The sequence below is a fragment of the Pistacia vera genome, unplaced genomic scaffold (genome assembly GCF_008641045.1).
Source record: "Pistacia vera cultivar Batoury unplaced genomic scaffold, PisVer_v2 Contig1441, whole genome shotgun sequence".
NCBI lineage: Eukaryota > Viridiplantae > Streptophyta > Magnoliopsida > Sapindales > Anacardiaceae > Pistacia > Pistacia vera.
The window spans coordinates 1-13,034 of NW_022195512.1; the positions used below are offsets into that span (position 1 = coordinate 1).

Genomic DNA, 13,034 nt, shown 5'->3' on the forward strand with positions numbered 1-13,034 from the left:
TGCCTTAATAGGTTGACATGTAAAAAGTGTAAGTAACTCCATGATAACTGGCCAATTACGATAGAGATCTGTGTGTTCAATATAAAGCCTCAGATCTTCTTTCCAGATAACATTGTATGTTCCAGGAAGGATACAACTTCAGTCAAAGAACGTGTGTGTGTGTGTGTGTGTGTGTGAGAGAGAGAGAGAGAGAGAGAGAGAGAGAGAGAGATTAAAGTAAATGGGACACAAAACACATGCACAGATAACTAAATATCTTTTATAAATATTCACTCTCAATCGATATTCAAGAGCTTTTCCTAGCCCACAAAACGAAATGAAAGAACTAGATAGAAATAAAGTATCTCAATCGAAACACTGATAATAACAACATGCTTCAATTAGATCCAAAAAGCGGGCAAGCTTCTTTCATTTTATATCATATTACCCACCATCTTATGAAGTAGAAATAGATGCATAATTTACTAGAACTGCAAAAAGTAGGACTTCTGACAGCTTTTTAACAGCTGCTTGTAGATAAACATCCTGCAAAATGGAGCATCGGTGCTGCTAGGTTCGCTGTATACAATTGTCACTCTAACATCAACATGAATTCTTATATTGACTGCACAAATCATTGAGTTCTTTACATCAAAGCACCACTTTAAATTTCACTTTTTCCTAGCATCTCACGATTTCCTTGGATTTTCGCAGAATAGAAGCACCCTGACCCACATATATTAAAAATTGCAAAATATGAACATAAAGGTTTTCTACAAGTGTATGTCACTAAATAAATTGAACTCAAACAGAGATTCAATGAAACAGGTAGCCGGTGCAAATATCTTGTAGATTTCAGGTTCACCTATCATCACTAATACAAGAATTGAACTGAAAGCACCCTACAGCTAAAACAAGATTCTCCTTTCACCTTGAATAACTGATACGCCCTAAAAAGCCCACTGAAGTGAACTATTATGACAAAGACAAGAACGCTTCCTCCTTTTGGTGACAACTTGGTTTAAGCCTCTGTTTCAAATAGAGGCAGGCCTGCATTCCATCATGCTAATTTCTCGCTAAAAGAGACAATTGGTTCAGTGTCCAAAATATCATTCATTCATTCACAAGCTAGCATACTTTGCGACCTTACATTACTTTCCACCATGACAAGTAATACACAGAAATCAGTACTACTAAAGTAATTCAAAAGTGGCAAATCACTCAAGATACCAAGTGACTATTATAAGCTTGAGCCACCACCTGGCAAGCAACAATAGCAACAGTGATAAAATAAGGAAGAGAAGAGAGTCCACACCTTACAAGTTCCAAGCAAATTGAATTTTATCCTATGATGCACAGACACAGTGTTCTATGCTACTTCCACAAATTACACAATTGAAATTCCAAATATGACCACATGTTACAAGCAAAACCTAGTTTTCAACGTTCCCTTCTTGACTAACCCACGTATCATAACTTTGTTATTCAGGCAATCAAAATTTCAATGCAAAAAACACTACTAACTTACAAAGAAAATTTCATGTATGATTTAATTTTTTTTTTTTTTTTTTTTGATAATCCATAAATCCCCTGACCTCAACATCCAGCAAAACCCTACAATAATAGGAAGTGGGAAACAATGGCCTTTGGCCATGTTAGTGCCCATGAGGGGACTCGAACCCCAGACCTTGTGGGAGCAAACCACAAGCAACCATTCGGCTAAACTAATTCACACCTACTTCCATTTGATTAACCCTGTCCATGCAACTGTTCACAATAAACTATACATGAAATAAAAAATTAAAAAAGCAAGCAATTACAATAAACTTGCCTAACAAGCACCAAACTCTATGGTAATGGCTGGTTCCATCTAAGGATACATCTGATTCCTTCAACTTTCTCTAATATTAACCACACGCAAGAACATAATACTCTGACTCAAGGGCATGAAACTGATACAATGAAGTTTGACAGACTCACTTTATGCAACGACTTAAAATACCCCAACTTATCAAATCATCAACAACGGAATTGTGTAAACATACTAACTCTGTATTATTCCAAAAAATATACCGTATGCTCAAGTTTTGCAACATCTTTATGATTAGGCGTTGCTTCTTAAGAGAGAATATATAATGTGAAACTGAAACCAACAAAAAGGCATTTTATTGGTTCCTATAAGATTAACATGATCTTTGATGGCAACATGATTTCAACCTCAACAAAGTCTCCTATTACTTCATACTCTTGAGTCCAAACCCATCAAAAAAAAATGAATAAATACTTGAGATACGGAGGTTATTTGGATAATTCTATGTTCTATTCAAGATCCTCTTTTTGACTACATAAAAAATGACAAGACAGAAAAAAATAAAAAAATGTTCCATAATTTTTATCATTTTATGGTGTGAACTTCAAAGGGCCAAACTTGTTAAACTCAAGTACAATTAACAGCTTACCTTAGCTAAAGTTGGGGATGTTCCAAATCCAAGATTAGTCAACATTTAGTAGCCACAAATTATGAAACATGAGTGTGAAACCAGGTTTCTAAAACTATTTCCCAGAAATGGTTCTATAATATACCAATGGGTTTCCAATACTGAAACTAAAATAACATCAGACACATACTCCATTTATTTACGCACTAATATGATACAACCATCACCATCATAACCACAGGACATCGAACCATTAGTATTGTCAGAAATCTAATCTCCAATGATACAAATGATATTATTGAAAAATTATGAAGACATTATTTTATCATCAGAGTCAAATCAATTGATCACATAGCAAGTAGAAGAACTGAAGTAACTCAAGACTTCCACCTAAATTAATGATGAGTAAACAAACATTGGTCAGCAATTGACATCGGAAAGCCTGAATTTCAATTTCAGAAAAGAAGTAAACAGCATTACAAAATTGAAAGGAGGAAGAGTTTTGATCTTTGCAAGCACTTGATCCTAGATGGGACTGAGGTAATTCGCAAATCTGCCTGTCATTAAGCAAAGGAAAAAGAAATTAATCAGTATTATTAACACATTTCTCCCAGTAACAAAAAAGAAAATTTGTGAACTAATATGAAAACCAGAAAAAGAACACAACATATAAAGCGAATAGCCCCTTTTTCATTTTAAAACTTAACTTTACACCACTAAGTCATACATTATATTCCCAGATATTAAAACCAAACTAGATTTAACAAATCAAAAACTTCAGCTCTGAACCGTTGAAACTTGAAACGCAACTTAATTATGTTCAATGCAATTTAAAGTCACTTATTTAAAGCTTGTAGACATTAAATTGTGTCATACTAATTGCAAAAAACTCTTTTTAGTCCATAATCATTTAGTTTCAACTGCTAAGCGACCTGAATTGCATTTAATCATGCGCAGAAGACAGAAAGCTACTTAGATCTACCCAATGGTCAGAACAAGAAATTACATACAGAATATAACAACTATCCGTAATTATTATCATTTTTTTTCTTTTAATTTACAATAAAATCTCATGAAGTACAGCTATAATACATGTAGACTTCACAGGTCTAAAAAATTTTCAAAAATGTTTATGAATATCAACATAAACCTTTCCTAAAATCGTCCTCCGATAATTCCCTATAAGGTCACATATAAATGCAATGAACTGAGAAATTTCTGGCTATTTTCCAAACCAGACGGATTAAATTATAAAAAGTTCAAACCTCATGGCAACTAAAAAAAAAATCTATCAAATCTATAAATCTAAGAGAGAACCTTGGATTGAAGCGCTGGCTTCACTGGGAAGCTTGGAGACAAGACAGGCAGCTGAAATGGCGCTGTGGAGGGGAACAAGTGAGCTCAATTCTCGTCGCAACAACCTACAAGGAGAAGGCGTTGGGATAATTCGGCTCTGTGAACGGAGACTGAAATTGGAGGGAACGAAACCATTTGAGACTGAAACTTGAGAGAGTCTTGTTCTTGATGGTGTTGATCTCAATATTGTGCGAGCAAAAATTGATGTGGATCTTCCAGCAACTGTAACTGCTGACATTTTTGTTTAACCCAAAACCTTTCTAAAACCTCCCAAAATGCCGCTACATTTGATTGCTGTGCCCGTGCTAGATGTGTCCAACAGGCGAAGCTGAACCGACCCGGACCATTAAAGGACTACATAGGCCCAAGACTGGTTGTAAATTGGGCTGGATTAACCGTAGGCCTGTGAGTCAAATGAGCTTGTACACGAGTGAAAATTATTATAGACTATTCTTTAGATTTCCGAATTTATCATTACGACAACTTTTGCATTCATTATATAGAGCTTCAAAGTTTGAAAACTGTATCATGAATACCTATTTGCCCTAACTATGATATATTATTATTTGGAAGTAAATATTCAAGACATCTCTGGATTAGACCTTTAATAACAATTCAAGACACAGTGATTTTTCATAGCAAAATTGTCCCTCAAACAAACAAAAAGTTATTGTGTTCTGTTAATGGATACGATACTTTTTAGTGTAAAGTCTAAATTACCATCAAGGATTTTAAAAGAAAAAAAACTATAAACTACTTAATACACAAATAAAATAACAGTTTTTTAAAGAGTCCTACTTCTTTACATCACAAATTTTTTATTAAAGTGGTAAATTTAATTTTATAAGATAGTATTTTGTAAACCTAAACTTTGAAAGTCTATTTGATAACGCAAAGGGGGTATGAGTAATTTATTTTTCAAACTTTGAAGGCTTATTTGATAAAAAGTGCAAAAATTGCCGTCGGAAGTAAATTCGGATAACTTTAAGGGGGCGCTTGGTTGGGGGTAATATGGGATTACTGGGGTTATGTCATCTTATATTACTTGATTACCACGTTTGGTTGTTAAGTAATATAAGATTCCGATAATCTTCAAATACCAATAGTGGTTACTATTGGTAATCTGATTACCTCTATTTTCTTAGGTATTGTAAGATTACCAGGTAATCTTTTTTTTGTTACAATTCTATCATTTTTTAATAAATTTTTAGAACAATAATGCCCTTATTTTTAAATTTATTTACACGAATATTATTTTTTACTATTTCACCTCAATTAATTAACTTTTTTGACAAACTTATCCTTGAATTCAAAACAAATTGCAGCTCACCCAAGCCACCACCCCACCTACCTATCGCCGGAAACCACTGCCCTGGCTAGCCGCCACCGCCATCGGGAAGGTGCATGAAAGGCCGAAAATGGCCGTCGTGCGTCGATCTAGGCATTTCTGCCAAGATCTCTGGCCAGAAATGGCTATAAGGCGCACGGAGGCCATTTCCTGCCTTTTGCGCATCGTTAGGTTGTCGGTGGCCGGCAGTGGCTAGGTTGTGGGGTTGCTTTGTTGATTTTCCAAACTTTTATTATGTGGTTGTTTTTGCTAAGTTTTAAAATATAGGGGGGTTATTAATCCAAATAATAATCAATATTAAAAAATAATATAATAATAATATTTAATTAGAAGACAATTTAGTAATTTAAATAATATATCCACCAATTTATTCCTTCCAACCAAACATATTAATAAAACATACTCACTAATTTATTCTAACTAATCAAACACATTTCCTAAAGATTACCAGTAATACATTCATTAAACCAAACACACCCTTAAAGGTATTCTACAATATTCTCTCAGTATATAATGTGAAATTTTTGACATAAAAATTTTTTTAGTGTGGATGTACTTTGAAAAACTGGATTTTTGTTTCTTGAAAAGCAAATAGAAAGAGATCTTACCAAGGGAAAAGATTAGTGGTTTCATATAAAAAATAATAATTAAAAAAAGATGAAAAGCAAGAATACGAGGGACTCATTGCATGAGAACTACTGCATATAATTTGATTGGTTTTAACAGATTAAGATGGCCTATACTTTAACCATATTTCTATACTCAGCTAGATACATGCATATAATTTGCTAGTAAAGTGGTAAGCCTTCCTCTTATCCCCAGAAAGAAAATCTGGGAATTACTGCATTTAATGACTACCCCACCACAGTCAACAATGACGTTATCAATTACATTTATACTGCACATTTCGTTTTTAGATACACTTGAAGATCACTGTCCGTCTTCCAATTGGCATGGTAAAGTACCATTATCCGAAAACTTTAGAATTATACATATTCCGGTTAAAACTCTTTATCGTCCACAGTTGATCTTGTAATGGGAATTGACCATCTGCCCAAATGGGCAGTGTAGTTTATGCATCGGATAACTCCTCTTCCAGTCGGTCCATCAGGGAAGTCGACAACACTGATGCTACCTGCATCAAGATGAAACGATCCCATCCATTCTTTTGTCAGATTTAGGCAGTGCCCCATTAATGATATGTGAACTGCAGGATGACCGACTGCAACTACAGTTTTTTGTGGCTCGGATTCATCAGATAGTTCACTCAACAGTGATTCCCATGCTTTCCCAGACTGACTCCATAATTTTACCACCACTTCTTCCTCAAATTCTTTTAACCAACCAGGTTGAAAAGAAGGAAACTCTACTGCATCCTGTGGAAAAGCAGATAAAACATCAAAAAGACTCTTGCAAAATTTTCTATTAGCCTCACTTAATAACAGACGATACAATCCATGGCTGATTTTCAGAGCTCTACTACTCCGCATATAAGGTTAAACTTAGGTGATTGTTAAGCAAGGAAGAGGAGGGCAGAAAGACAATAATACAGTTCATTTCATTTATAATTTGGGCCCGATAACTCATGTAGGATTTGAGATAACATGGTGAGGAAGAAAAAATGTAATCATATGACAAAGTCCTCATCTTTCAATACTGAAACGGCGTTTTCAGATGTCTCACCTTCTTCGATTGCTGAAGAATGTCTTCGATATCAAGGTCATCCAGTTGCTTCATATCTACATAACGTGGCACACAATCAGCACCCAAGCAATCTGCAGCTTCCTGGACCTGCAATGATACCAGAAGTTAATTGCAAGAGATTAAAGGAAAAAAGAAACAATCACCTGAAATTAAAATGGAACTTAAAAGCTCTCTAGAACAAAGAATTAGATTCAAGGAGAGTACTAACATGAAGCCACCGAATAAAGAACATTAACAATGAGCTTACTCTGGATATTGTGTTGGCTGTCTCAACACAAGCGTTCTTCGGGCTGCTGACTATAGAGCTCACTTTCAAATCAAGAAGCAGCTCTGCAGTTTTCTGAGACTGTTGAGCATCCACAGAAGAATTACAAAATATGATTTTATGACCTTACAATCTTATGCAGAATATATCAATCCTGTACTGTACCTGTATTATCCCAAGCATGTTCAGTGGCCGATCCGCAAAGTAAGGAAAGCTGGCCTGTGGAACAATGAGGAAGTTTAATGCCCCTGACATTTATAAAAGAAGATATGAAACCACAATAGAAACATAATAGTAGACAGTGAAGCAGTTCAGTCCTAATTCAGTAGATATCCATTCTCCAAGATAAAGTTTAATGCAAGTTGAATTTTTAATCACAATCTGTTCCAATTTTCTTCATAGTCAAATTTATGGTATTATTTTAGTCCTACAGCAGATGCGATGGTAAAAGTCTCAAGCTGCCATAAAATTCAGGTCTTGAGAGCAGCCATTTTATGCATAAATGCTGTAATTCTACTACAAGAAAATCAACACTATATGATGGCCTTCCCTACTCGAAATTTAGGCTGGTTAAATTCAAACATGACCTTTCAAGGGAAGATAGCTACAGTAAAACGCCCAGCACGCAAAATCACAGATTACTCTGTAATATTATTTAGTCTGTAGTTTCTTTTTTCCGTTTTTTTTTTCTTTTTAATATATTGAATTCAAAATATCAAATGTAGTCATACTAACAAACACAGGTTTTCAGCAGAAACAATGCAGCTAGTTAGATGTTCCTCAATCATTCCCTCGACTTTCCCCAACCGAAATCTGCAATGCTTCCCAGAAAAAGGGATTGGAACTTCAGATTCATTCAGAATCAAACTGATTCAACATTTTATATTTTACATTATTTATGCTATAGACATATAGTCACAAGAAAATTTGGGAAATCAGTTCAGCATATCTGCCTATGTACCATGAAAAGTTTACTTCCTTATTACATAATAACCATTAAAAAATGCATTACGTCCTCCTAGCCTCATATTTTACTTTCAAATAGCTCAGAAGTGATAGACTAATCACAGCTTTTTCAAAGTACAAATGGAGATGAAAGAAACAAGTAAATTATTGACACTATTTGCTGGTCCAGTTACCAGTTCATCAGATAAATAATTGGAGTAAAGAATAAACCAAATAAACTATCGGCAAAAGCAAATAACAGATTTTCAAGTTACTGCTTTATACCTGTGTGGAACCGTAACAGACAAGTACAATCCGCTTACTGGCTTTTCTGCCTCCAGAACTTCCAGTGGCAACAGGTGAGTTTGGAGTCTGCAACAATATTTCAATACTGTTTAAGGAACAGCATAACCTGTTGCATAACCTACGTTATAAAGAACTTTGTGAAACCACATGAACAACTCAATGGAAGATGCCAATTGCTATGTTGAAAGAATAAAAATTTCAGGTCATTACAACTGAAACCCCGGTCTCAATGCATATATTATGGACTTATCACGACATATCACTAGGTAACTTCCAGCAGTTCAAGATATAGCAACTCTTTGAAAATTGTATCTTTTAAAATTAGTCATTCAAAATACAGGATCCGAAGAATTTGTAAAGAAACAAGTATATTTCTTTTACATTAACTTATTTAAAATGACAGCCATTCAACCGTTCCAAGTAAACATGGACTAAAAATCAGTTGGCTTAAGAGGGAGAGTGACCTCAATCTCAATTGCATTAAAGCAACAAAAAATCCAAAATAATGAGCAGCCAAACAACATACTCATTATAGGTTCAACCGAATTAGAACATGCTAGGCAGCCTTATTTCCAGTGCTTTTAATCAATCATTCATTAGTTATCAGAAGCAAGAAATATCTTATAGAAGATTCACCAATTGATTTATCTTTTTACAGCATTCATGGATTTATTGACTCTGGTTAGCAAACGTGTAATCTACCTGATTTAGACGATTGAGACAAATCTGTGGAGAACCACCCTCAGCTCGTGGAGTGAAATCCAACACACTAACACCACAATTGCTCTGAAGCAAAATTCTGAAATACTCTGTTCCTAATCCTGATTATATTGGGAAGAATTAAAGTAGGGACAGAAAGAAAAGTGCATTCTGGATGAGTATCTATATCTTCACATTTGAAGATAAATGACAAAAGAGAAAAAGAGATAGTACCAATTGCCGTGGCAACAAGCGCCTGATTAACAGCATTGTGAGCAACCACAAGAACAGAGCGACTTTCATGAGCTAGGATTTTACTCCAACAGCTTCTGGCTCGTGTCCACAACTCTCTAACTGGATAGTGGCCATCAATGTTGAAATTAGTGGCATCTACTTGCCATTGACGAAAAGCTGGACCAAATTTTTCTTTTCCCTCATGCTTTAGAAGACCCTAAAGTCCACAGTATACCAATAAAGTCAGATACAATCGTTACTTCGCTTTCTTGTGTGTCATAATAATTAATAATAATTATAAACTATTGCAATACTAACTTGCCTGAAATGAATAGAGGTCGATTTCTCGCAAGTCATTGTCCGTTAGAATCTCCTCCTCGCGATTGCCCCATATGATTTCAGCTGTTCTCTTTGATCGAATCAAGGGACTGAAAAAAAATATACTTAACTCCAGAAAGTAATTGCAAAAAGCCATATCGGGACTCAAACCTCATACTATAGCATGATTAAGTAATGATACTAATTGATAAACTCGTAAAGTCTTATGAGTCTCATATTTTTGCAAGTTTGACAATAAAACTTTGAAGTTCATGTCAGAAACTACCGTCCTTTTGCAGCACTCTTCGCCATCCATACTCACAGACACACAACTTAAAGTTTTATCAGTCTCCTACTTTTACAAGTTTGACATTAAAACTTTGAAGTTTCATGTCAGAAGTTAGTGTCCTTTCACAGCATTTTATACTCACAGACACTTATGCTATTACAATGTAAAGTATATAGCCTTTTCATAATTTTGAAGCTCAATTTGGCGTCGGGATTACTTAATATCATTAAAAAAAAAAACAGATTTGCTTATTAAAGCTAAACTAAACTACTTAATTGCACAGTAGTACAGTAAAATTTCCCAAACTAGCCAGTAAAATTTCCCAAACTAGCCATACTCTTAATGACTACAGCTCAAGTTCAAAAGCAAAAGCTAAAGTCAAATTCAGTTTCCAAAAACACTTCCAATCTTCACGACAGAAAATGACAACAGACCCAAACCTGGAGAAACAGACATCGAATGAGTCATCGATAAGCATCTGTCTGGAGGTCTCAGCCTGAGACTCGCCTTTCTTGGTCAAAACGGAGAAATCGGAGCTCCCTTGAATTCTCCCTTCCTCGTTCCACGTGCTCTGCCCATGCCTCACTAAAACCACTCGCTTCGCCGCCCGAATCCGAGGAAACGGAACTGCACCGTACAGTTCCGAGCTTAACTCTCTCGCAACCATTGATTTCGACGCCTTGGAACCTTCGACTTGTGGGATGCTTGACAAGGATAATCGGACGGCGAAAGGAGTTTGAATAAGGAAACGGTTGTGATGGACAAGAGAAGGCATAACCGAAAATGAGAGCATTTTTATTGTTTTAATTTTAATTTTCAGTTTACTCGGTTTGATTTTGTGTGCTTTTTGTGTTGTTCTGTTTCGCGCTAATTTGCTAAATTTTTATGATTTTGTTTTTCGTGGTTTGAATGGCTGCAAATTACCAGTGTTTCAATCGATCAGATACGGAGCGTGTGAAGAATGGATAACTGACACGTGGTAATGATTTTATGCAACTTTTAAGTATTATTATGGGATCGGGTAATATGTGACAATTTCCCACTATTTTTATCTCACAAATATGTTGTAATAAATTTGGTTTGTTCAACAATAAATTTTACCTGACCAAATATAAGTTAATTAATTATAAACTATCATATCATGTTTATAAAAAAATTAATAAAAAATATTTATCAATCTATCTTTATTTTATATAATATTATCTAAATACAATTTTTTGTGAAATTATAAAAGGATGTAGATTTCAATTTGATCAATTTAGGAACATTAAATAATAATTTTGTTCGATTTAGATACAAAACAAATATAAATTTCAATCTGTGCAATTTAAGAATATTAAATTATAACTTTTCTCAGTTTTGGGACACTTTTTATTAATTGCAGTTACATTTATCAGGAAACAAAGGCAAATCAATAATTGTACAAATTATAAGAAAAATAAAAATAATACAAAGTTTACTAAAATAATTTTATGCAATAAAACGCTAACATGTGTCTAAAAATTTTAAAAAATAATATAAATATGAGTAAAGAACATGTTCGACCCAAGGTTTAGCGAAATACAGTTCCCACCCCAAGTTTCATAAATTTCATATTCTCATCCTTAAATTAATAGAAATTATTTAATATAATGATTAAAAGGTATAGCTATTTTACATTGCACTAAACATAAAATGAAAATTACTACATAATTATGTTTCCGCCCCTGGTTTTTGGCTGAATTCATCACCCTCCACAACTTACCTCCACTTTTGCAGCCACCGAATTAGGCCGGTTTGGCTTGATTCTGACGCCGTTCATCACTCTCAATACCATGTACAGCTTCCCCACCCTTTAGTCACAAAAACCCCTCTCATCCTCACCCTTCACCATCTCCCTTATCACTCGTTTATCTCTGGCCATGACAGTTTATGTCGTGCAACTGTTTTTTGCCAATTTCCGGCCATTTTAAGCAACAATAACCCTCCTCAGCCCCCCTCCTACAAAACACCTAACCTTCCTGGCTACTGCAGCTCACCGTTTGTCGTCCATCACTCCCCCTAGGGTTTGTTCGTGTTTATTGGAATTAGATGTTGATTGAGGAGTTTATGATGCAATTGAAAATTTAGGTTTGTTTGGCTATTTAATTGGTGTGTTTGTGTGCTTGTTTTTGGCTAGAGAATCCACCCATTCACCACCATTTGCTCATCTTTTGTTGGTGCATATCAGGTGCTCAACGAATTGCCCTAGCCAACCTGCCCATCTCCTTTTGATTGTTGGGCGGTGATTTTCGACTTCGCAAACCTCCATCTTCGCAGCCATCTCCAGTCACTGTACTTATCAGAAATTCACCCAACCACCTCCATTTCGAACAAACCCAACACCCCCCCCCCCCCCCCCCAGGGGGCCAAATTTTTCCCCTCTTCAAAACCCACCACCACATCAGCTTCCCACACTTACCATTTGTCGTCTGTCGGCCTTTCTTCTGCACCCAGTGGGGGTGGTGGGTGGGCCAAAATCTGGAAAGGGTTTTGGGAATAGCCAAAATATGGGAGTTAAAAAACTAATTTTCTAATTTATTTTTCAAGGGTAGTTTAGTAATAACACTATCTATACTATGCTAGAAGAAATCACAAAGGATGTTAATTTAAGGGTGAGAATTTGAAATTTATGAAACCAAGGGTGGAAACTTGGATATCGCTAAACCTTGGGTGGGAACATGTCGTTTGCTGTATAAATATCTATAAAAAGTAAATCTATTTAGTACTTTATATAGAACAAAACATGGAAAACAGAAAACCTTATAAATAACTAAAAAAGTTGAAAACACACAAAACATAAATTGTTTTCAATGTTTATATTCTCTATTAGACCATAGTGTTTCATATTTATCATAAGAAACTATTGAAAGACACATTTTCGTTAATCTCATTTTCAAATAGTATTTTATAAAATGAAAATGAATGCATTTCAAAAATTGAAATACAAAATCAAACTTATTATTTTTATTCTCGCTCTTATTGTTTAAAACGAAAGTGTAAAAAAACAATAAATGAAAGCCACCTTAATCATTTTGAAATTGGAAATGATAGTATATTATACATAACTTATGTAGGGCCGTTTTGGTTCACTATTATTACCCTATCATATTCCACTATCCTATCCTAAAAATC

General features: G+C 34.9%; 2 protein-coding genes across 2 annotated transcripts; both read right to left on the bottom strand.

Annotated features, from left to right (window-relative positions):
• Positions 1-2,620: 2,620 nt before the first annotated feature.
• LOC116123761 lies at positions 2,621-4,088 on the bottom strand. The gene is made up of 2 exons (XM_031409492.1): positions 3,735-4,088; positions 2,621-2,974 (listed from the first exon to the last, which is right to left on the bottom strand). The coding sequence occupies exons 1-2, from the start codon at positions 4,009-4,011 to the stop codon at positions 2,943-2,945; spliced, it is 309 nt and encodes a 102-aa protein (XP_031265352.1). The 5' UTR covers positions 4,012-4,088; the 3' UTR covers positions 2,621-2,942.
• Positions 4,089-6,108: 2,020 nt separating this feature from the next.
• On the bottom strand, positions 6,109-10,732 carry LOC116123760 (probable 2-carboxy-D-arabinitol-1-phosphatase). Its single transcript, XM_031409491.1, has 9 exons — positions 10,322-10,732; positions 9,597-9,702; positions 9,275-9,491; positions 9,044-9,162; positions 8,321-8,407; positions 7,256-7,309; positions 7,073-7,171; positions 6,805-6,912; positions 6,109-6,497 (listed from the first exon to the last, which is right to left on the bottom strand). Exons 1-9 carry the CDS (start codon positions 10,672-10,674, stop codon positions 6,123-6,125), a joined length of 1,518 nt encoding a protein of 505 aa, XP_031265351.1. The 5' UTR covers positions 10,675-10,732; the 3' UTR covers positions 6,109-6,122.
• Between the last annotated feature and the right edge of the window lie 2,302 nt (positions 10,733-13,034).

What these genes read in the sequence shown, in the direction of transcription:
- LOC116123761 (XM_031409492.1), bottom strand. Translation starts at nt 4,011, where the DNA reads ATGTCAGCAGTTACAGTTGCTGGAAGATCCACATCAATTTTTGCTCGC. An exon ending in AGCCAGCGCTTCAATCCAAG is followed by an intron (nt 2,975 to 3,734) that starts GTTCTCTCTTAG and finishes GCTTAATGACAG; the next exon opens with GCAGATTTGCGAATTACCTC.
- LOC116123760 (XM_031409491.1), bottom strand. Translation starts at nt 10,674, where the DNA reads ATGCTCTCATTTTCGGTTATGCCTTCTCTTGTCCATCACAACCGTTTC. An exon ending in ACATGCTTGGGATAATACAG is followed by an intron (nt 7,172 to 7,255) that starts GTACAGTACAGG and finishes GATGCTCAACAG; the next exon opens with TCTCAGAAAACTGCAGAGCT. An exon ending in CAGCCAACACAATATCCAGA is followed by an intron (nt 6,913 to 7,072) that starts GTAAGCTCATTG and finishes GTATCATTGCAG; the next exon opens with GTCCAGGAAGCTGCAGATTG.